The sequence below is a fragment of the Microtus pennsylvanicus genome, chromosome 19, assembly GCF_037038515.1.
Source record: "Microtus pennsylvanicus isolate mMicPen1 chromosome 19, mMicPen1.hap1, whole genome shotgun sequence".
NCBI classification, from domain to species: domain Eukaryota; kingdom Metazoa; phylum Chordata; class Mammalia; order Rodentia; family Cricetidae; genus Microtus; species Microtus pennsylvanicus.
The window spans coordinates 22,207,660-22,232,763 of NC_134597.1; the positions used below are offsets into that span (position 1 = coordinate 22,207,660).

Below are 25,104 nucleotides of genomic sequence, written 5' to 3' on the forward strand. Positions count from 1 at the left end.
GATGCTTTCACCTGGTTCTAGCCTGTGCTTTACCAGGGCTGTTTCTTCTGAGGACATTGACTCTCCGTTTTTAGCATGGGTATGATGGGCAAAAAATGGAGGAGAAGATTTCAACATTACTAGAAAAGATGATTTGAGGCCAGTTGGTTAATTCTGAGCCTTCAATGAAAAGGAATGCGGTGCCAGTAGGGCAGAGTCAGTTGTGAGCTAACTGGTTCCTGCTGCTATATAGGATACCTATATTCTACCTCCAAAACCTCTGTGTTACCTTTTGCCTTCACTGTTTAAGTTTTCATTATTTATCTATTACTGTTCCTTTTGTCTTTTTCTTTCTGGTGCTGGGGATCAAAGTGAGTCCTTTGTGTATGCTCTACCGCTCAGCTACATCCCAGCAGAGCTCCTGTCTTTGAGGAATACTTTTCCCGTCTCCTTTTCTCTTCTGCCTGTAAACTCTGGCTTGTTGTGGTAGTCCAGTGAAGGACTTTTCCCCTTTAACACTGACTCGAGTTTCTAGTTCGTCTCAAGAGTTTTTAGCTAGGTGGAAAAGAGACTCTTCTCAGAGATGCTAATTATTTTTCATTTTCCCTCTATTCCATCTGTTCATTTGAACAGCAGCTGATTTCATTTCATTTAGCAAAACCTCACCCCTGTCGTATCTCTGACTGTTGTTCCTCCAGAACAAAGGAAGGACGGGGCAATCTTGTACTGCTTTTTCCTTTCCTTCTCCCCTGTTGATTTGTTTAGTGTGTTGCAGTGGAGCTCAGTGCAGAGCCAGGGTCCCAGATATGCATTCAGCCACTGAGCTGCATCCTGAGCTCCTTTTTTTTTTTTTCCCTTTTTGGTGTTGGAGATGAACCCAGGACTTCATGCTTGCTAGGCAGACACTCCAACACTAAGTTATAGCCCCAGCTCTCTTTCATCTTAGCTCCAAAATATTTTTTTGTTTAGAATTCATCTTAGATTTATGAGGGTTTGGTTGTTTTTCTCTTTTCTTTCTTTACTTCATCTCAGGTAGTTACTTGTTTGATTTAATTGTAGCAGTATATTTAGTGTTGAACTGTCACAGTGGGGGCATTTTCAGTTTATCAGTTCAGCTATCCTTGAATAGTAGTTGGTGTTCTGTAAGGATTTCTGATTTTCTGATCACTACTGGCTATTGGCAGATCGTGTCATGTCTCCCACCCTCTGCCCCAAGCCAAAGATTCCCGTTCATTGTGTTAAACCTGTAAAGAGACAGGCAATTGCCTTAAAGATATAATGAAACAGGACATGGACACACATGCTTCTCTCTATTCCCAGATCTCAGAAGGCAGAGGGAGGAGGATGGGAAGTACAAGGTCTGTTTAGAGTTCATAGACATTCTGTCTTAGAAACCAGGCTAAATTAAAAGAGCATATTGATTGTTTGGCTTTTATTTTCACAGTTGTGCAGTGAGATTTCAAGCCTAGGTGCTCTGATACGATCATTAATGGCCAGTATTCTTGGTCAGCTAATGTAATATGAGGGAGGCCTTATTCATTGGATTTGCCAACCATGTTATGGAGCTTCAGTGGCAACTCTCTCCTTTTTAACCCACTTAGAGCTGTATCGGTTTTACTTAGTCCCATTATCACAGTAAGTACATTTGAGTTGACAGAAATATTTCCATTTTTTCTTCTTTTATTCACCATTAACACTTTGCAATGGTGTGGCCCCATGCTGGTTACATTTTAGAAACCATAGATCTACACACACACACACACACACACACACACACACACACCTTCCCTTGTGAGGTGTGGCTGGTAAGATAAGACCCTATGAAGTAATTAAATTATAGTACTAATGTAGGAAGTGATTAGTGCTGTAACTGTGCCTTATCTCTTCTGTCTCCTGACATTAGCTCTCTTGTTAACACCATGTCTGATGTTGTAAAACTTAACTCAGCTAAGTAGATTTTCCCATGGAACTTGTATTTTCCAGCCTGCTTTCTAAGCACGAACTTAGAGTTCACTTATTTTCTCGATTAGATGAGAACTTATCTTTTTGCCTTACTTTCACTGCAAAACCATTTAAAGAGCTAGATGATCATGTTGACAGTCATTGGAGTGAACTGAAGCCAATCACCACACCAGGTAGACCTGTAGCTCCTACCATAGTCAGGAACCAGACTCCCATTATTTGGTTGGCAGCAAGTGGTCCGCTCGTTCCCGATTACCTAGTGCCAGGAGACGTTTGAAGAATGGCACCTCATTTCATGGCTGTCTTCTGGGGTACTGACCTTGAACTTTGTTCTTTTGAAGTGTGCCGTCTTTATCCCGGACTTGTCTCCTAGGTCCTCTCCACTCCTCTACGGAAGGTGGTGCTGCCATTGTTCCTCATCAGAGCAGATTTTTCTTCTCAGAGCATTTGTGGGTGGAGGAGAGGTGGGAAGTCACACCTGTGCAGGAAGGACAGATGGGGCAGGTCCCGGGGCCTGCCTTTTTAAATTTTTTTTTCCGGTGAATTTGAGACCTTCCTTTCTGTTTGCTGCACAGTCTCTTACTTGCAATTCTTGGCTCCTTTTGGCATTTAGGTCTGTGAGGTGCCTTGCTGTTCTTTTATTCTACCCTTCCTCCTTCCTGCAGAAGCTTTTGCAGTGAGGTGAGGGGACTACGCAAGGTTTGCTACTTGAATAGCGGTTAGGACCCATAGAGCCTTCAAGCTATTTATTCTTAAAGTCTTGATAGTGTCTTTAGGGGTGGGGGTTGGCATTCGGCCAATTCCTTCCCACTTTGACTGTCTGTTCTCTTTCCTCCCCTTTCTCACTGCATGTGAGCAATAAATAGCAAGCACTTCTGAAAAGGCTCTTAGTTGGCTTATGTAATTGAGTAGAAGAGCAGTCTCTTGAGGGAGATTTTTTTTTTCTTACATGATAGTCTTGAAAATGGTTCTTTAATTTTGGGATATGCAGGTTCCTGTGGAATATCATCGTGTGCTGTGCACTGGAGATAAGGGGTCAGTCCTTTCAAGGACACAGGCTGCCTTCATTTCTACTTCACTCACTCTTTTGGTTCTGTGACACTGTTCTGCTGGCAGTTTGCCAGGAGACATTTGTAACTGGGACCGTTTTGTGGAATTGCCACTTCCTCTGCCCCTTTCCTGTTACCATGGTAGTGTAAGACTGGCCCTCGGGAAAGAGTGAGTGTCTGCCTGCCTGATCCCTGCTTGGGTGTGGTCAAATTGGCTTGCTCTGTAATAGAATCTCAGAATCTACTCCTAGTGTTAGGTGAGTTGGTACGGAGGAATATTTGGAAACCGTCTTCCCATCAGTACTTGAGTGTCACCATTTGTCATCTGTGTAGAAGGTCAAGGAGTATTGAATTTCCCAACTGTTATTAACCTACTTGTTATTTTTACTGAGCCATTTTCTTCACTCCAGCTTTTCTAAACCTCTGATCTCTTTTTTTCTTTCATGACATTGGCTTCTAGACTAAGCCCATTTGTTATTCTTTCTTTTTTGCTTCCCAGCATTTTCAAGTGTTGCTTATAGACCTTCACTTTTTTCTTTCGGTCCCTGAGATTTGTATGAAATGTTATCGGTTGTAAATTTAGTACTTACCCATATTGGTGTCTTGCTTATTCTTAAGATGTATTTCGAGTGAGGAGTACACATAGAGCTAGTTAAGAAATAAAACTCTCCTCCACCCCCGCCCTACCCCCAGTGCAGCAACTCCTGGTATGTGTTTGAGTATGTACAGCTTGTGTGCACACTCTCATTTGGCGAAGGGAGCTACTCGCTTAAACTTCACCTCTCCTGCGTGTAGCTTTGTGCTTAGCAGACTTGAAATAGTAGAAATGTGCTGCTCCCTGTGTTCAGGACTACAAACCAGTGGCTATCCTTGTGGACCTGTCTCCTGGCTGTCAAGGGAATTGAAAGGTCCTTGATTGTAAATATGCCCAGGGCTTGTGATACTGTTCCTATTTTAAGTCTGTAATTCAAATGGAAATTGCAGCCTTTGTTTATTAAAAAGCCATGTGAGGCAGAGCTTCTGGGACGGGTCCATTATTTACTGTTTGAAATTTTATTCATTTAAGTCTGATCATGTCTGTTCTTATTTTAATTCAACAATTTTAAGATCATCACGGAGTGTGATTCTGCTTGGCTACATTAATTAATGTGTTATAGTTTGTTTTATTTTTGAGACAAAAGTCAAACTTCTTACTGACCCTATTTATTTCATAGCACATTTTGTAGTTAAATATTCCCTTTGCATCATGGAAAGCCACATCTGTGCGGACTGGCTTTTCCCCCCTTGTTTTGATAGAGGACAAGAATATAATGTGTGTTTTGTGAGGGGAATAGCAGCCAGTTCGTCTGCTGCACACAGGAATAAAAGTAGAAGACGTGGTGAGGAATGGGTGGACGTGATCAGCTAGGTTTCGTGGTAATAAACACCCAGCTTCTGTTTCAGCCTTGACATTATCCCATATTTGCTTCTTAATGTCACGTATTACATTTATGTACGAAAGTCCCTGCGTATCATCATTAGCCCTGTTAGTCCACTGTCCTTTATCTTCCTCTATTCTGTATCAGCAACTGTTAGCTGTGTTTCATATCTGTGTATATGTTTATAACTTTGCTGCTGGATCTGTGAATAATAGGATAATACTCTTTGTATTTTTTCTGTAACTTGCTTTTCTTTTTCAATATTTTCAAATTTATTCCATGGTTTTGTTGCTCTAATTCAGCATGATTGTTTTATTCCATTACATGACCACACTATTACAGTGTTGATATGGATATTGATATACATGTCTTCTGCATGAGGCCTGGGGTCTACACTAAGTAGCATTCATTAATTAGAGGGGTGTGCCACCCCGACATCAGCGTGCAGTACCATGCCAGAGTGACATTTTATGTTTCTGTCAGTAGGTAAAGGGCATTTTTAGTTTCTCCATATTCTTTCTCTAAGAATTTTTGTTAATGTTACAGTTGTAATGTAGTTTCTTTGGTTATTACAATTATATTTTTTCATCGGCTTACTATTTTGAGTTCTTTAGTAAAGTATCTGAATATAGTCTTTGCTTCTTTTCTCATCAGTGTTTTTTCCAGGTTGTCAGAGTTTCTAACCATGAGTGAATTTATCTGAAAAATCAGAAGAAACGATTCCACCACACCTCCTGTTCCTCAACCTAAAAGAAACTTGCATCTATACAAATGTAGACCAGCAATAGGTTGCTGTCCGTGTAAAGCCATTGCCCCCTTTGGTGTTTAACAACACTGCTTTAGTGGCCATCGTCTCGATCTAATAACACTCATCTTTCGTTGCTGGGCTATTGCCTGTCATTTCTCTCATCTGAAACCTCAAACTCTTCACCCTATTTTTTCACAGCTCCCGCTTCATTTCTATTTGTTTTCAGTACAACTAGTTTGTTTGCTTTCTCTCAATTTTCAGAAATTTTCTCTCAGTATATTCATTTTTAGTTCTAATGAGACTTTTATTCATACTATTGTAGGAATAAGCCATGATAAGCTAAATATGAACAGATCACCCACTTCAACCTTTATCACCTGCCAAAGTAGGACTCAGCCATTGATAAGTTTAATGGAGGCCTGAGTCTCAGTAGTTTACCTTGAAGCAATACCTGGTTGCAGGAAGGACCATAAACTGAGATTACCTGAGCACCACCCAAGGACAGACCATAGAAAGGAAATGTCTAATGTTCCAACCGTTGTAGATAGGATCACCTGCCAGCACACACTCACTAGCATACCCCTAGACAAATGTCAGCCAATCAGGGGTCCTAAACCTCAGAAACCCCTCACCTACACCTTTACGACTACTGTAAAACCCTACTGTAACTGAGCTCGGGGCCCTCTGTTTATTCCAGTACATTGGACATGCAGAGAGATCGAGTTTGCAAACTTGCATAAAATAAAGGCTCTTTGCTTTTACGTAGGGGACTCGGTCTCCTTGTTGGCTTTTGGGGGACTTAGCGGATTTGGGCATAGCATTATCCCCAAGAACTACCCTGCTGAATTTACCAAGACCACTCTTAGCTGGTATCAGAATTTGAACCTTCACCCCTATCTTGCTTAGTTCACATTTCAGTATTTGATATAACTGATGAGTCCATCTGCTCCATCACTTTAGCTCCCCTCTCTCCCTGTCCATATTCGTTACTTCTTGGTGCTAGACAGGTTCCGGAGGAGCCAGTTACCACTCTACATGCTGCAGCTTTCAGACTACTGAACCGGTTCACACACACTCCAATTCCACATTTGTGCATCCAGCCGTCCACTTATCTCCACGTGGATCTTCGCAGCTGAAGCTTGCAGGACCACAGCTCCGCTCCTGCTCCTGCTTCTTTCCCTAGTCCACACCATCCAGTCTCCCTCTTCATTTCATGTCCCCTACTCATGGGATCCAAAAGTCATCCTTGATTTTTGCCTTCCTTTCACATTTCACGTTCTATTTAATATCTGTCTTTCAATTCTTGTGTTTCTTTCTGACCACAGCTTACCTCTCTGCTGCTTCCACCCATTTGTAGTAGTATAGCATCATGTTCTACCTAGATTGCTATATTAATTTTCCAATGTATCTGGCTTCCCTTGTTACAATGTAAATTCTCCTCCAAAGATAATGGTGATCCTGATGTCAATCACATCCCTTTAAGTATTTTGAGTGGGGAATGTAAATTGAGGTTGCTGGGAAATAAGCTGCTTCTCCCGTCTCCCTTGTTTGTTCTGGAGGCCTCGTATCTCTGTCTTGTCTTGAACCCACCCAGTACTCATGATTTGCACTAAGTTCTCTTTGCTTGAATTCAGATGACTACTTCTCCTTGAATCTCCCATTAATCTCAGAAAGTGTAATCTCAGTAAACCTGCCACAAGCATAACATGTCAGCACTCCACTCAAACTTCCTATTTTATGCCAAAGATTTTAGGGATAGGATTGGAAAAGCCTGAAAGCAAGGATTTGACAGGAGGTCTCTGTTTTGTACTTCAAAAGATCTTTGACCCCACATTTTCCTGTTATGGCTACTGGCCTAAAATAAAATGCCTCCTGTCAAAAGGCCAGATGTATCTTCATGTGCTGAGCTGTGGGTGTTGGGCCTCCTGCTGGAGGAGGGGGACAGATGATTGCAGTTATCTCTCTGTCTCTAACGTGAGTCATTGCAGGGCCTACACGCAATGTCAGTTCTCAGGAGGAATGGTGATCACAGCACATATTGGTTTGTGTATTATTCGCCCACCAGATAAAGCAAGCATTCTCTTCTATTTTTATTTTGAAAAAAATATTTCCATGTAAATTAGAATCTAAACTAGACAGTCCTTTTTAGCAGAAGATTCAGCTGCAGTCCTCTTTCCCCAGAATACATCCCATACCTCAATTGCCTCTTAGAGATTTCAAAGGCTTTTATGTACCTGGTGATTTAGAGGAATTGCTTTTATTTTGTGGCTTCTTAGGGACTTCTAATATCTCTGTTGTAAGATGTTTGTAGATGTCAATAGCTCCTAGTTCTGACGGGTTAGAGTAACAAGATCGTTCTGTTTGCCCTTGCTGTCCCTGTTTTCTGCTTGTGCTGTTTGTTCTTTCCTAGCACCATGAGAGACATAATCAGACTCCGAGTTTCCCCTGTTTATTATTCGGGTGCTTGCTGGCATACTGTTTCCTCACTTTTCTTCTTTTGAGGGGATTTTGTATCAGTCCCGTCCCCAAGAGTACCTTGAAAATATTATTCTTGTTTACATAAAAATGTATATATCATCCTGTGGCCTTCTCTGGGATACTTTCCAGAATTATATTTCTTGCCTTTCAATTTTAGTATTAGTGTTACAGTCAAGTGTCATTTTCTCATTCCTGTGTGGAGGTCCAGGGTGTGTAGGTAGGTAAGGAATGGAAATTCAGACTTCGTGGCACGGCGTAAGGCTGTGAATGGTAAACATCGGTATTTTGTTCAATTAATTTAAAACATTTTTGTTCACTAAGACTTTTGTAATCATACTGCTCTTCTTTGTAAATAGATTTTTCTCTCTTGCTTGGTGAGTGTGAATCCATTGGTTCTGTTTTATTCCTGAGGGCTGATTCTGATAACGATTGATTTTTGTCTTTATTAAAAACCCTGTTGGAACTGGGATGGAGTTCAGTGGTAGAGGTCTTTTCGAGGATGTGCAAACTCGGGTTTGAATCTCCTTACTGGAAAACAAAACAAAATCCTGTCCACTGCTCATAACTAAAATCTGTCAGCAGTTCTTCTGTGCCGTTGAGTGTCATCAGTAACTCTTTTCAGTACTTCTGTGTTAAATGTTATATTTGCAGCAAACATCTATTCGTGATGGATCAAAGAGACAGTTCCAACAAAGTCCATCTTTGCAAAGCAAAGAATTTACTGGTTTTACAGAAGTGGGTATGGTCCTTAAAGGAGCACAAATGATCCAAAGCTTACCACACCACAGAGCAGCCCACCCCCCCATGAGTGATGACGGGTGTAAGCCGGGTCCCTGTGCTTCCATCCATCAACTGCAGACTGCTTGATGGTGGGGGGGTCTCTTCTCCCTAGGAACCTCGGGGAGGAACCTGAACTTTTAGGTTCAGGTTTCTGTAATTTCTGAGATTGGTTTATTTCCTTCTGCACAACAACTTCTTAATTTGTGGTCCCTTGATTATACCTGACTTTCAGGACATTTACAGAATATTCATAAATACACTTTTTTAAAAATTACCCATCATTCCCTTTAGACCGGGCAGCTCCTACTCAGCACATCCACTTTGATTCTTCTCCTGTTCTGAGAATTGGCTGTGTAATTCTCATGTTAGGATCATACATATGCATAGGTACTGGTCCTGTTGATGCAGGACATTTTTCTGAGATCGGACACTCAAGCTCCTGAAATTATGTGCCTTCTCTTTCTGATAATTGCTGGGACAACAATCCTTTTCTTTTTCTTTAATTCCACAGAGGAAGTCAATGACAGTGGGATGATGAATGTGATGCTCAAAATTTCTTGTAACTGAAAGAATTATTTACATTCTCATAAGAGATTTTCTTGTTCATGGCACTGAATTGAAATTTCTTTCTTTCTTTCTTTTTTAAATATTTATTTGTTTATTATGCATACAATATTCTGTCTGTGTGTATGTCTGCAGGCCAGAAGAGGGCACCAGACCTCATTGCAGATGGTTGTGAGCCACCATGTGGTTGCTGGGAATTGAACTCAGGACCTTTGGAAGAGCAGGCAATGCTCTTAACCACTGAGCCATCTCTCCAGCCCTGAATTGAAATTTCTTATGTGTTCAATACATCAAAGCTTAGTGAGCTTCTGAGAGGAAGCACCTACTTCATTTTCCTTTTCCTTAATATTGACGTTGGGATGAGTTTTGAATAGAGTATTAGAATGATGGAAAGCTATTTAAGGAGAAAAAGAAGACCCACTCAATGTGAGCACACACTAAACGGAGACCCTGTATGCGGCTCTGAGGAGTTAGAAGAAGAAAGAAATGTGTAGGATCTTTGTTGTCTTGGAACTTCAAGCCCCATGTGAAAGAGACTCTGAAGTCGCCATATCAGACTGGATACAATCTCTTTTTCAAGCACATCTCCCCAGTTCCCACCCCCACAAAGGCAGGCCACTCTGGACTTCTTAACCCTGCCATCGTGACTCAGTGTTGTGTGTCTGCCATTTTGTTTCCTCTGTTTTCTGAGCTGTCAGATTCTGATAATTCATTTCTTTAAAAGGTTCTCGTAGCTCTTACGTTCTATTTTTTCCTACTCCTCTCACTTTATCAAGACTTTTCTCATCATCTGCAGGTGACGGTTGTTTGGAGCAACCTTGGAAGAGGAGTGTAGTAGGTCCATAAGGTGATGAGCCAGGTCGTACACATTGAAAATACATTCCACATCTCGTGGGGGTGGCACATGTCTTTAATCCCAGCACTTGGGAGGCAGAGGCAGGCGGATCTCTGTGAGTTCGAAGCCAGCCTGGTCTACAAGAGCCAGCTAGTTCCAGGACAGGCTCCAAAAGCTACAGAGAAACCCTGTCTCGAAAAAAAACAACACTCCCCACCCCCCAACCCCCGCAAAAAAAGAAAAAACCTTTCCCTCTCTTACCTTGCTCTATTTTTGTCCTGAAAATACATTAGATTTTATGTCAACAAACCTCTGCTGGATCACTTCTTTCTTTTCATTTCCCTCAATTCTTAGCACATCTTTGGTGTTGCTACTTTGTATCTAGGATCTCTTGTATTACATTTTGTTTTGAGTCCAGCTGTATATAAAGTAGCTAATATGTAAGTATATTTTTGTATAAATTTACATATCACCTAGTTTATATAAAATAATACATATATTAGCTAGTTTATATATAGTTAGTAGTTGGTTGGCACTTAAAGGCAGTTTTGAAGTTAGATTTTGTGTGTGCTTACGTGTGTCCAGTGGGCTCCAGAGTACACTGAATTTCTTCAGTGTGTCCAGTGGGTTCCAGAGTATACTGAATTTCTTCAGTGTGTCCAGTGGGTTCCAGAGTACACTGAATTTCTTAAGTGTGTCCAGTGGGTTCCAGAGTACACTGAATTTCTTCAGTGTGTCCAGTGGGTTCCAGAGTATACTGAATTTCTTCAGTGTTGCTCCTTTCCAGTTTGGATCACTACACTCACTCCTTTTGAGCCTGCCAATTGAGAAGCATTTCAACCAACAATTTAGTAACTAGTTATATGGTCTAGCACTTAGTTAATATTTGTGATCAGAGGAGACAGGCTCACATATATTCCTGTGTGTTACAGTATTCCCTTTGTTAATTTTTTTCCATTCTTAATAGCTTTTGTTGTTGTTGTTTTGGGCAGGATAAGAATAAGAAGCTGCGTCCCCTGTATGACATTCCCTACATGTTTGAGGCCCGGGAATTCCTTCGAAAAAAGCTCATCGGGAAGAAGGTAAGTGATGAGCATGCATTTGTAAACGTTTGGACTTGGTCTCATGCGTTAGGAGCGATAATTTTAGACGAGGTTCTTTCTAGGCTTTTTAGCAGCAGATGATACTGCCGAGCAAGTCTAGTGGAATTACTTTGATATGAAGAGAGGTGTGTCTATGTGTCAGGAAGTGGTCCCCTTGGGGAGATGTTTAAAATTGGGGCCCTGACCATAGTTTGATTGTCAGTGCTCTCCCGGCAAGTTCCAGGCTCAATTCCAGTTTCAATAATTGCGTATTGCCCCATGCTGCATTCATTTGGCTCTTGTATTCTCTCCCGCCACCTCCATTATAAGTATGGGACCATGGGAGTTAGTAGTGAGGGGAAGTTGCTGCTTTTTGTGTGTTTCTTCTGCTTCTGAGAAGCAAGATGACTATAGGAGAGAGAAGTCCTGTTCTCTGTTAAGAATATGTGTAGGGAAATGGATTGTACGTTAATTCTACCTGGCCTTTGAAATTTCCAGTAGCCCCTACCCCAGCTACTGAACAGCAGGGACTTTAATGGGCAGTGGTTGGGTGGCTTCTCAGGAGCCACTGTAAAGGCTGCTTGCTGGGTAGTATGTTGACTTTGCAGTCTAAGGGCTAGAGTGCATGTCCTTATACTGTTACTTTTATGGCAATATTCTTCAAGTGTTATGAATAGTGGCCTTTTTAATATACCTCCTCCCCCTCCCCCGACTTCTTATTCCAAAGTCCAAGACTAGTTCAAAGAAAACAAATGGGATGGCTGTTCAGGAAGGGACTCTAAAGCATGTTTTAGTTTAGGATTTCCATTTAGTTTAGAGACTTCATATTATGGGTGGTTGTTTATATTATAATATCTTCTGCATACTATAGTACTTCAGAATACTATCATCTAGTTAGGTCTGGTCTTTTTTTTTTTAAACATAATTTCTTTATTGACTCTTTGGGTATTTTATACAATGCACCCCAATTCCGTTCATCTCCCAGTCCGCCCCATATTCTCCCCTTACCTCTGCAGCACCCCTGTGTTGCCAGAGCCTGCTTATTTGTTTCCTGGCCACCCATACTCCTGAAATAATCACACAAAAATCTGTATTAATTACAATATTATTTGGCCAATAGCTTAAGTATATTTCTGTCTAACTCTTGTATCTTAAATTAACCCATATTTATTAATCTTTGTTTCACCACATGGCAGTGTCTTACATGCAAAGTTCCGGTGCGTCTGTCTCCGGCTGGAGTACTTGAGTATTTAATAAAGCCTCCTTCTAGAGGCTACATGACTTCTCTGACTCTGCCTACTCTCTCTCTCTATCTTTTGGAGCCTGGCTATATTCTGTTAAGCCACTAGGGTTCCTGGGGCTCATGGTTTCTTCCCTTGTGTGGCTGAGGAGTTTGGCCAGCAGGTGTCAGCTCTCTTGCTGCGGTGTCCAGTGAGAAGCAGGGCCAATGAAGGGTGGACCAGCTCAGCATGGCTCTCGGGTTTTATCTCCCTTGATCCTGTGTCTTCCTGAAGTGACACAGACCACAGACATCAGTGTGATCTGGTCTTCACCATTAAACTCATGTTATTTACTCCTCCCGTAGACTTAGGATGTTTGACAGTTTAAGACAACTCTGGATTTCAGCTAGTGTGTGATACACCCATTCTTACAGACAAGATACAGTGTGTTTCAGGACAGCTTCAAGCATACAGTGTACCAAAAGGTCTTCCTGAACTCTTGCTTTTTTTCCCGAGGTTCTGGGATTGCAAACATGTTCTCTCTCTCTCTCTCTCTCTCTCTCTCTCTCTCTCTCTCTCTCTCTCTCTCTCTCTCTCTCTCTCTCTCACACACACACACACACACACACACACACACACGCTTTTGAATTATAAATATAGTCGCTTGTCTGGCCATGGTGAAACATGCCTGTTGTCCTGACATTTGAGAAGTTGAAGCAAGGAAGAGTTCAAGGTCAGCCTAGACTACTTGCTATCCCATCTTAAATAAACAAACTTTATAAATAAGTAGGTTTATTATATATCATGGTTAGTAGTAGCATGACAAATCATAGCAGGATATTTTGAAGTTGGATGTAAGTTGAATTCACCAATCTGGATTCCCTAAAATGAGTATTAAATCTCCTCAGGTTCCTTCAGAGAATAGGCTCATTTGTCATTGTATAAAAGTTGACAGAGCGCTATATTCATTCATGAAGTGTAGTGCAAATGATGGCTTTAAGTCTCTTTCAATTTCCAGATCCCCTGTTATCTAATGTAATGTCTAACATCTCCATCCCTTCCACTTGATATCATATCACTCATTCACTGTCTTATAAACAGTTGCACATAGACAACCAAGGAATTCCATGGATTTTTGAAGGAAACCTGTCCAGTCACCCAGAAGTGACATTACATAATTGATTTATGTGGGAAGGTCTGTCATATTATGGCAGTCACTAGTCTCCTTTACATATTTTCCTGCTGTGATTCTGTGTCATCTCTGGGCACACAGATCACAGACTTTTGCAGCTGCTGCTGAGTAGCCCTGGGGGGCTAGCCAGGCCTATGCTCTCAAGGACTGTGTGTCAGGCCACTGTAAAGTCCTCCATCACAGGACAAAAGGATTGACCTCAAGTGTCAGACATGATGTCAATTCTTAAGCAATTATGTGCCTTCTTAGTGGGAGCAGCTTCATTTACTGGTTCCTTTGCAAGGGACTTGATTAAATTCCGTTTGTGCGGAGACTTGCGCTTTGTCCCCCACAGTGACATTGTGTAAATGATGAATACTGTATCCTCACGTAGGGAGCTGGATGCATCTCAGCTCTGCTGGGCTGGAGCATTTCTAATGCTAACCACTTTTCCTGATTCACCACCTGAAACCACTTGCCTGTCTTCTGGGCCTGTCAGTTATGACAGTCAACACCCATGAGCTCTGGCGTCTGGGAGCAGGCGGGGCAGTTGCTGCCTGGGGGGGGGGGGGGCAGGATGGCCAGCCCATCATTGCACATTTCTGCCAGTTCCCTTCAGACCTCTGCAGCTGTTCAGCATGGTACATGCTGATTAGGAGCCACTGTGAGGAGCATATGCGTCTGTGTGCATAAGAGCTGATTAGGGCAGCCTGTCACAGGTTAAGGAAGATGTGGAAGCGAAATCATCCTCTCTGCCTCCTCCCCTAGAGTCAGTGATAATGGCATTTTTGAGAGATGTCTAGAATGTGGAGAATTAAGATGGAAGGTAAAATGTTAAGATATTTTATTAGTTTTGATGGCCTCTTTTCCAGCTGTGAGCATTCACATTGGTTTGAATCTATTTACATAGGCTTCAGTCTGGCTGTGGGCCAAACAGCCTTAGTAAGGATGACTGCTCTTGAGTCTTGCTTTCATCATTTGTGGACTGGGGTAGTGTTTGCCTCTCCTTTCCCAGCACCTTGCTATAAGAATACAAGATGCTACTCTCTTTCATGTTGGTTCAGATGCTAGGAAGGTGTGTTCCCTAAAAGGAGTAATTTTTCTTCGGAATTTAGAGTGGCCCTGCGCTTTTATATTGATTTCTGACTCTCAGGTCAAGAGAAATGGATCAGCATACAACTGGCATCATGATTGTTGTTTCTATTGAGTTTCCCACTTTTGTACTTATGTGCAGGTTAATGTGGTAACTGATTAGCTGTGGGATCAGGATGTTGGCCTCCTCCAAAGAAACATGTATTCCATACTAAAGGGGGGTGCATGTTTGAGGGTGTGCATCACCTCATTCTCTTATTGCCCTATTTATTACCTGTTGTCCTCTCACTAAGATCTCAATTGACAAATATTCATGGTAAATTACTTTCCTGCTTGTATCTTCACTGGCTCATCATGACATTGATGATAATTTTAGTTTTTCATTTATTTTGTTTAACACTCAATGTCTAGGATGTGATTTTTTTAAAAAAAGTTTTTATTGATTCTTTATGGATTTCACATTATGCACCTCGATCTCTCTGTCTGTCTGTCTGTCTGTCTTTGTGTCTGCCTTTCTGCTCTTCTATGTACCGCCCCCTCCACATCCATAAAGCACAGCTCATGTAAAAAAGTGAGAGTGCCCATCTCAGTCATTTTGTTTTCAGTAAAACAACTGGGTCTTCATTGGGGATTTCCTTCAGCTTTCTCACAGAGCATGTAACGCCGAGTTCCAGTATTTTCTTCCTTGTCACATGGCATTTACAACTGACATATGAATCATTCCTGTAACTCTTGTCCCTTAATTGCAGAATTTCTATCACCATGGGAACCATTGTATTCAGAGTTGGAACGTGTTTAAATAATTGAGGGTCAAAAATGATAGAGACGCTATGACTGCAAGAAGCCTGAATTCACGGACGCAGCAAAGCTAGCGGTAGATGGCCACTGTAGGCTTTCAGGCACTAGACCTCATTTCTTTTAATAAATCTTTTGATGAGACTCATTTGTAAACTAATTGGTGCCTTTGTTTCATTTTTATGTCATTGAAATTTTTTTTCTGTTAACTAACTTGGCTTGTAAAATTAGCCTTCTTTTTTCGTGATTGATGCAGACATTTTAGAATTATGGGGTTAGAAATCCTTCATTGAAGATTATTTCATCCCCAGATTGTTTTCATTGTTGCTCTCTTTTAAGAATCCACCTTTCTAAAACACGTACTTTTGGAACGCAAGGCAGAAATAATTTCCATAGCCAAATCAGTCATATTTAGAACTGACCTATTATCTTGTATCAGACATGCCACCTATTCTTTTCTGGTTCGTTGGGAATTAATTATCTTTTTGTGCCAGTTATTCCTTTGTGAGTCACTTAAAGAGAAGAATGGTATATTTCCACTCATTCCTTCAGAGGTCCTCTTCATGATCAGCTCCATTGCTGTGGACCTGTCCCCTCATGGCAGCTAGGAAGAGCTAAGGGACAATTATGCCTCTTCCCAAGGTGGGATGCTATTAACTACTTTCTCCAGCAAGGGTCTACCTCCCAAGAACGCTGTCACAACCCAATTCCTTCCGTGGAAACCAAGCAGTCTACACATGGGTCTTTCCAGACACTCACCAACTGTATGTGCATATTCCCTGTGTGCACTCACCCTTTGGTAGCCATAGGGTGTTCGTTCTTGTACCTCATTGAATGGCCAAAACGTTCACGCAATTCCTCCTTATAAAATGATATAATATTTGCATATAACCTGTGCATATCTTCTGCAAATAGTTTGAATCATCTCTAGAATATTTATACTTAGTATACTGTAAATGTTATGCAAACAGATGTTATGCTATATTGCTGAGGAAGTAATGACAAAGAGAGAGCAATGCACATGTGTAAATTAGGCTCACATCTTTTTTCATGTGTGTGTAACTCGCTATTGATTGAGTCTGTAAACTTGGAGCCTGTAGACCTGTGGAGGCTGGAGCCTGTGTATCTAAAATTTCCCTCTGCCTTTCACTGCACTGCTCTTCTTGTATCCTCTTCTGGCTTGGGCTTCTGCACCCATCTTTTTAAGATTTCTTTTTATTTTATGTATGTGTACCTGCAATTATGTATATGAACTATGTGGATTCCTGTGGTTATAGTGTCCAGAAGAGGACATTGGATTGATACCCTGGAACTGGAATTACAGCCATTTGTGAGCTTCTGCATCGGTGCTGGGAACCAAACATGAATCCTTGCCCAGAGTAGCAAGTGTTCTTAACCACTGAGCCCTTTCTCCAGCCTCTCCTGCAGCATTCTTGCCAATTTTTTCCTGTCTCTTTTTCCATGCAAAGCTAATAAAATGGAATCTTCATCAATGCCATTCACACCGTGCATTTGCCAAATAACGCTAGCTTCCATTGCTCTCGGTGGCCTGCTACCATTGTTTACAGCACAGTGTGGTCCCCTGTGTCTTATTTTCTTTATTTCCCCCTTTCTGTTTACTTTCTTTTTGTCGTTTAAGATGCAAGTTAAATTTGACCTAAAATCTTCTTGGTGTTTCCTGCTTTCCCATAATTTACCATGTGTACATTTCATAGTTTACAATACCGCATGTGGGAAACCATATGTAAATAGTGACCGCTCTTATTATGTTTATTTTTTATGTACATTAGGTCTTATGATCTTCATGTCCAGAAAGAGAGTTCAGGTGCATAGTAGGTGCACAGTCAATTTTTACTATTGTCAGTTAACTTCAAAATCACTGGGTTCAAGTTGTAAAGATGAGTTTGCTCCCAAAAATAAGAAGATAAGAACAAAGTGGGGAGGGATTTGATGTCAGACTCTCTCGATTAACTTGAATCATTCAAGTAGACTTGGTCAAGATGGCTTCCTTTATTCAGTAACCCCAGATAAATCGAGAAATGGCTAATGCTATATGCTGTAGATGTCTGTACTCCGGGACATTATGCTTTTGGGAGCTAGGCTGATCAACTTAACTGTTATAGCTTTCTTCTTACTAGATGAATATTTAAAATATCTAAGCATGTCTTATAAACTCTTTCGTTGTTGTCATTTGGCAAAGACTTTTGTATGACTTTCTGTAGTGGCAGTTCCTTTGTATTTTAATATATACATCTTACAGACCAGGCAGTGGTAACACACACTTTTAATCTCAGTAGCTACACTAGTTGCCATGGAATCCAGGCAGTACATATCTTTAATCCCAGTGATGCAGGCCTTTGACCCCAGCCATAGTGAGGATTATAAGATGGGAGGAGACAGCTCCCAGACACAGTCTCATTCTTAGACTTTTGGAGGCGGGATTGTCATTTTTAGGCTGAGATCAAGGTAAGTTTTTTTTATTTCTTTAATGATATTATGGTATTGTATTTTGTCTGCCTATCTATTTTGATTAAAAGGTTTCGTATGCAGCCCTGACTAACCTGGAACTAGCTATACAGATAGGCTGTTCTTGTACTTATAGAGATTTGTGTTTATCTCCAAAATTCCGGGCCTTTTCCATTCATGTATCTTGACCAGTTGCAATCACTGTTTATTGAATTTTCTCTCACAATAGGCACTGAATTTTTAAGAGCATATTTTCATGTTTGATTTTTTTTACCTACACTTTGAAAAGTATAGAATAGTCCCATCTTTACAGATAAAATCCTAAAAGCCATAGAAATTGAATACTTTACCCATATGCTTTCACTTTGTTATGTTGAATTAAAGACCAATCCAGAAGGATCTCTTTCCCAGTGTATATATTGATTTGAATGTCAGTAAGGCCATAGTCCTTTAGGGGCAGTGTCAATTTCTGTGTATCGTATGCGATTTACATGGCACAAGAAGTTGATTCTTCATCTGCCCTGTCCTAGTCTTCTGCCTAGTCAGAAGGAGGTATCTGCCTTCTGAGTGCTTACAGCTCTCTAGACATTATCTCATTAGTCTTTGAGATGTCCCTGTCAGGTTTGGGGGGTGTTTATAGAACACAATCACTTCACACAGACAAGGGGCTCAAGAGCAATGTGGCTGAGATGGTGACAAAGCTTTAGTTCTTTCTCCCTAATCCTTAGGCATAGCTACAGATATGAACTGAGCATCTGAGAGTAAGGAGGGAGGGACAGGTGCTGCTCACCCTCTACTTACCTCCCAGCCCTGAGTCTGGAGGGTCAACAACTTCTAGATGCTTGTTCTCCTGAACAGGAACGGATCTCTGAAGGTGCCAAAGCCACAATCTTAGAAGGGGCTATTTTTCTTTCAGCCTGGATGAGCTCCTCAAGTGCATAGAGCCTTCTGGAGGAGAGGCCCTCAGCCTCTCTGGCTGGCCACCAGGTCGGGCCTTTTTGTTAACCACTCATTTATAACTGACTAGCTGTTTGAGAGTGTTAGCCAATTAGTTGTGCTGAATATGAAGCATGCACCCAGCAGGGTTGGAATTCTTGTTCCTAACTACCTCTGATGTGTTTTAGCTTGAGTTTTAAAAACATTTTTTGTCATCTCCACATATTTCACTTCATATTAATTTGATTCATCCACACTATGGAAAAGTTCTTTACATTAATGACCAAACAGTCCCTCAGATTGTGAATGCATTGTGATTTAAATTGACAGCTTTATATGATGAGGCTTGTCCTTGCCTTCCAATGCCAGCTGTTGCCATCAGTGTGGCTGTAAATTTTTGAACAAGTGACCGGAGACACTCAGGAGATGAAGAGGTGCTCTGGATGACTTATATCATCTAGCAGAAGACTCCTTTTGGGCATGAAGAGCTTAGGCCAACATCCACTGGACACCAAGGTCTATTGTGGATAGTCTTTACCTTTTGGGTTTCAGCAATGATCCTACTTCTCCCTGAATTCATTAACTCCCTTGTTTGCCGACAGGCAGTTAACAGAAATGGCCATGGAGTTGCCTGTTTATTTCTGGAAGCTCGGCAAGGTAGCTTTCTTCCTGCTGCCACCTAAATGTTCTTTCGATAAAGAGTTCTTGTTTTCTTCTTTGGTCTGCAGATTGTGCTAAGTACCTCTGCGCTTTGGGGATCCTCAGTGTGTTGAGCTGAGTATATGGCTCTTTGGTGTAGTTTGTTGTGTATTACACACTGTAATATCCTTTTCAAAAGCATCTCTAAGTTAAATCAAGAGACTGGAATTTTCAGCTGCATTCCTGGAAACTTCTGTGTGCTTACTCACCTGTGAGAAATGATTTATTGTCTATGAGACTTCTCAAGGTGCTCCCTGCTTATTGATGAAATCCTCAAGGTGCTCACTTCCCTCTTTCATTACTTTGCTTACTATTAGAGACTCCAGAGCTGCTCTTACCTTTGTATTGGTTCTTACCTTTGTAACATGGTTTGTTAGTGGTCTTGTCTAAAACCGTCCTCTTCCAGTCTTTAATGTTAGCTTTTCTGGAATCTTGTCCTTGGAGCTGGAACTTTCCACATTTATTTTCTGCAAACTGAAATTTTATTTTAGGGGTAGATTTGTGCTGAATCAGCTCAGCTGTGCTTGGGGGTAGGGAGAGCACAGGCTTTTCTCCCCCCACATTAAAAATAACTGTTATGTGCCAAAAACCCTAGAAGATGTGCTGAATTGCAGATCTTCCACTTCCTATACCTCCCAGTTTACAAAGAATAGAAAAGTTCAATGCTGGTGTGTAGAACATCTTGTGCTGTGGAAGGGTGTGAGGCAGAACTCACCAGATGTGCATTTTAGGGGGAAGAAGCCCCATTCATCTTTTCTCTATAGTTTTTTTCCACAGTTTCATTTGCCTATAAGGGTTTATGCAGGGACAACATAGATATGTTTACTAATTTTTTTTAAAAGCTGTCATTGTCAAAAGAACACATTCAGAGATAGTGAGCTTTATCATTAAGGACCTGAGTTTCTGAAGCCTCTTTTGTATGTGCTTTGGCCATTGAAGTGGCTCCACATTATTATCATCTGTACATGTGTTCCAAGATGGGACATAAAAGTCTCTTCTTAATTTTGAGGATGAAATTTTGTTGATTCCTTAGCTATGTCATAAAAGTGCTACTTTAGAGATGCATCTATATAAATGCAATAATACAATTGTTCACTTGAAAATAAGAGTTCAAGCCCAGCTCTTGGGAGGCTGAGGGAGAGGCAATCTCTGTGAGTTCAATTTCAGCCTGGTTTACAGAGTGAGCCCCAGGGCTACATGGAGAAACCCTGTCTTAAAACACCTTCCCCCCCCAAAAAAAAAAAGACAAACAAAACAAAACAAAAGGAAAAGAGCTCACTAGTTAAATGCATTTAAGTTCTGAACAGTACTTTTTGCTCTTTGCTGAAACAAATTATCTCATTAATAGCTAGAATGGCCTTGCTTACTTTTACTCCCATGGTATCTTTTCCTCTGACACACACTCACTTTACTGGCAAAGCCTACTTTATGATATTTCCATAATGTATGCATAGTGATTTGATCAGTATCCTCTCCCTGCGGAATTCCATCTATCTGCAGCCTTAGAATGTGGTCTGATGACAAGTAGCATCTTTGCAGAGAAATTTAAATGAAATCCTACTAGGTTAAATGGGTTTCTGTATAGGAAGGAGGTAGTATGACCATGGAGGTAGAGATTCTAGTGATCAGCTAGGAGACAGGGAAGGGCAGTGATTACTCAGAGCCTCTAGAATTACCCCCCCCCCCCCAAGAATCCGCCCAAGGAAGGATGCTTTTGTGGTACTTTCGGGGAGAGGGAGGATACACCTTGATTTTAGCTCAAAGCTTCCAGAATACTGAGGGAATAGTCAGCCTGCCTGTTTATGGTGCCCCGTTATAGTAGCTCTGGGCACTAAGACTGAGAAAAGTACTTTTTTTGTTGTTTGTTTGTTTGTTTTAATCTGGTCATCTCCCTGTTGGGTGGTGTCTGGTTTCTTGATTTTTATTTCTCGAATGAGATTGTTTATCACCATAATGCATGGAGTAAAGTCTGGTCCTCTAATGGCATGGTTTATTCCCTTATTTTGTGTCTGTCCTCCTAGATAGTCAGGCTGGCTGGCCATCCTTCAGGCCAGGGAACAGTTATAGAGCAATTGATAGGAATTTCCCGTTTTGTCATGAGTCTCATCTCAGGCTATGGTTGTCTCCTTCGCTACATTTTCTTGTGGCCATCTCAGTCCCAGAACCTTTCTCCTTGATCATTACTAGCATTTTGAAATATAACACACCCTGGGAGAGATAATTTTTGTTTGTAGCTTTATCAATATTTTGTGTACTTATTGTGAGCCTTATATGAACTCTAGCTTTTTCTTTTGGGGCTACTGGAATCTTAGAGTTTTGACTGTCTTCTGCCTCTTTGTCAAGGTCTTTCTGGAACCCTGCCTTCTCACCTCTTCTGGCTTAACAACTGGGCTGGAATGAGCCAGGTTTTCCTGATGAGAAGGTAGTTCTCTGAAGTAATAGTTTGTGGGGTCATTCTTTAGTTTGTGGGCCTTGACACCTTTGAACATGAACACTCAAACAGTTAAAAGGCAGCATAGTGAAGTCAGTTTATTGTTATTGTGCATCTGGTACTTTTTAGTCTTAACCCGTATTCCAGGCATTGGGAACAGAGCCTTACGAGCACCTCTCCATGAGCTAATATTTTAAAAGAGGCCATCACAGTTGCTCCTCTCCTTCTTGGTGGTGAAATAAAAATAAATGCAATATCTCTTAAAAGTTGCTTATCGTCTAACTGGGATAAGATGACATCAGCGTGTGTGAAACTGAATGAGGACCAATTTAAATAACTGGCGAGATATCAGAAAAGTGTCCCCTGGCAGTATTTGATAAATATTAATGTGAGTTGTGCAGATCACAGTTATCCGTCACAGATCAGAGAGGTCTTACCTGCTGGGTGGTCTTATGTACTTTAGCCCTGGGTGGCCACACACACACATACTGCTGACTTACTTTTCTCCTTGGTTTGCTGGCTGGGGGATATCTGAGTGTCAGGTCTAGTAGCCAGTCCAGAATGTAGCTTGTGGATTCCATATGATGTGGGGTTTTTTTTTTTCTTACCGGTAAGTGGCTCTAACTTGGTTATTGATCTTTTTTAATGTTACTGTTAGTGTCCCAAAATATCAGCAGTTTCCTGGCCATTAACCCAGCTTCTTGGTCAATGAATTTGCCGAATTTTGCTTCCCTTAGCCTCCTTCTCCTGGATTTTTTAGTGAGCAGCTCCTAATATCTCATTTTAATTGTTGCAGCCCTGCCTTAACTCATTTTCCTGCAGCTGCTGGTATGTGTCTCCTTTCACCCTCCTGTCACTCTTGCTTTCTCTGGGCACAGTTTGGATGTGCCACCCGCTCTGGTGATACCTGATTGCCTGCCGAAAAAATCTAACTCTCTGAGTGAATGAACATAAAAGCCCCGGAAAGGAGCTGTATATAAATTACTGTAATTTTAAACAAGTCTGTTTCATTTTTTTAAATTTTTATCTTTTGTCTGTTTTTTCCCCCTAGTCTCTATTCCTTCTCTATTCTCTTTTAACATGTCTCAAACATATCTTCCTTCTGAGCTCTTGTGGAGTGCACAGCTCTTCGCAGCTTCTCCCCTCCACATTTGGTGTTCATTCAGTATGTTTTCACATTCTGGTGCTCCCTGACCACCTTTGCCCCCACCACAGGACAAACATCTGTCTGCTGTTAAGAATCAGCCAGGGGTCTCCTTGAGTCCCAAGGGAGAGGTCCTGGTATGAGAATATCTTAGGAAGATCAGCCTCATCTCAGCAAGGAGGTGGTGTCGGGGACACATAGTTAGGCGGTGGCTTTCCTACCAGCTGCTTTTTATTTCCTTTCCTCACGCTTATGAACTTCGTGCTCTGATTCACAGGTATCATAGGCAGGCTAATGACTCACTGCACCACAAACCAAGAGCAGAATAAATATGCTTTCTTTGTTTTTCTGTTTATGAGTTAAAAATTTTAGCTTAGCCTTCCGTCTAATTGGTTACAAGATGTCTGAGTCTTAATGTCTTCAGTTCCAGGTTCACCTAGCATAAGGCAGTTAGAGAAGTCACTGCTAAGTGGTGATTTGGGGTTTTTCCTGTGTTTTCTCCAACACTGAGACCAGGCAGCACTTTTTATTTGTTCTCCCTACCAATGACAGAAAGATTTGCTGAACTAGTAGGTGATGAGTTTTTCCCCCCTTTTGGCTAGAATTCCCCTTTATTATTTTATTGCTCTAAATGACAGAGGTCAGTAGACCCTCAACATGCTCTGCTGGCCCATGTTGGTCTTCATAATGCTCCTATTCTCCCATCACAGTCTAAACAAATTAGTGATTTGCTCCAGCTGGCCACTTCTGTACTTTGTCATGTGCCTTCTTGTTTGGTGTTTCTGAGCTCAGCCCCTCACTGGTGTACTGAGAAACGGTGTCTAGTTAAAAACCCACATTGCCCTTCCAGGCCAGATTTTCACCCCTCTAACTTATCTTTCGTATAAACACAACAGGAAGGGAAACAGGAATGAGAGAAAGGCATCACAGCAGCCGTTCCTCAGGGATTGAAGGTAGCCTGGACTTTGATTAGCATGGAAGTGAGCGTGTGGGGTGGACTGGTATCATGTGAAGCTGGAGAGCCGGGAGATTTGTTGGCGGTCTAGATTCTCTTTCTACAGTGTAGAAGGAGCATTTTGTGTGCATGGTTTGTGTGTTCACACCGACCGTTTCTTCATTTCTACAATGTCCATGGTGTTTTGATAGCTTCAGCTTCTCAGACGTAGTGATCCACGGAGGTAATTTACGCAGACAGCTGCTCAGAATGGAAATGCAAGCTGCACATCTACCGCAGACCTACTGTGCTGTCCCTTCCGTCCCCAGCCACACGGAAACGGAGAGAGAGGGAATTTCCGTGACCTTGGAGATGGGAAGAATTAATTTCTTTATATTTTTCCTTGTTCATTTGAGTCTGGTTTGCCTTGATTTTGCTATGTAGATGAGGATGGTATTTTTAATTTCTAAAATTCAAGGGAATCTTGCTTTTGTCTTCTAAAAATGTGATCTTACTAAAGGTCTAGGTATCAAAGTCTAACAGCACTGACTTACAAGTGTATAGTTTTCCTAGAGTGTCTCTAGAGAGGGCCATCATGAGGGCTCATGTAGATTTCCATTGCTGGATCCTTGTTTTTACCCCTCTATTGCTGGAGCCCTGGACCAGAGTTAATTCACTATTTCTCTGTCTGTGTCTCTGTCTTATCCCATGTTCAAAAGGAGGGGTTAGCTTGTACCGAGGAGCTATTCATAAACTCTTTCTTGATGATTTGTTGCCTTGTTTTGTGTTGATTGATCTGCTTTATTAATTTGCAGTTCTGGAAGTTTTTTTTTTTTTTTTTTTTTTTTTTGGTTTTTCGAGACAGGGTTTCTCTGTGGCTTTCGAGTCTGTCCTGGAACTAGCTCTGTAGACCAGGCTGGTCTCGAACTCACAGAGATCCGTCTGCCTCTGCCTCCCGAGTGCTGGGATTAAAGGCGTGCGCCACCATTGCCTGGCTTTGGAAGTTTAATAGTTTTGTTTTATTTAAAAAAGATGAGTGAATATAAATACCTAATGTGGAAGAATGTATGCCAGTTACTTCCTGAGAGCCCTATGACCCGTGGGTGAATCTTGTGCTGTCCAGGAGGAACCTTGAATGTTTCAGATCTGTTTGTTGATCATGCCATCTTTCAAACCCATGAGTTCTGGGAAATGATTTTGAGTACCCCCACCCTCAGCCTGGGGAGTAAACCAGGATCTCATATGTTAGCCAAGTGCTATTTCATTTTGCTATACGCCCAGTCCAGCCTTAATTATCTGTTATTTTCCAATCCTCACCCCA

General features: G+C 41.4%; 1 protein-coding gene across 1 annotated transcript in view; it reads left to right on the plus strand.

Annotated features, from left to right (window-relative positions):
- Snd1 (staphylococcal nuclease and tudor domain containing 1) overlaps nucleotides 1-25,104 on the plus strand; it is a 391,403-nt gene that overhangs the window by 133,376 nt on the left and 232,923 nt on the right. The window contains exon 11 of the mRNA XM_075953759.1: nucleotides 10,806-10,895. Within this exon, the coding sequence (XP_075809874.1) occupies nucleotides 10,806-10,895 (90 nt within the window). The remainder of the gene's footprint in view (nucleotides 1-10,805; nucleotides 10,896-25,104) is intronic.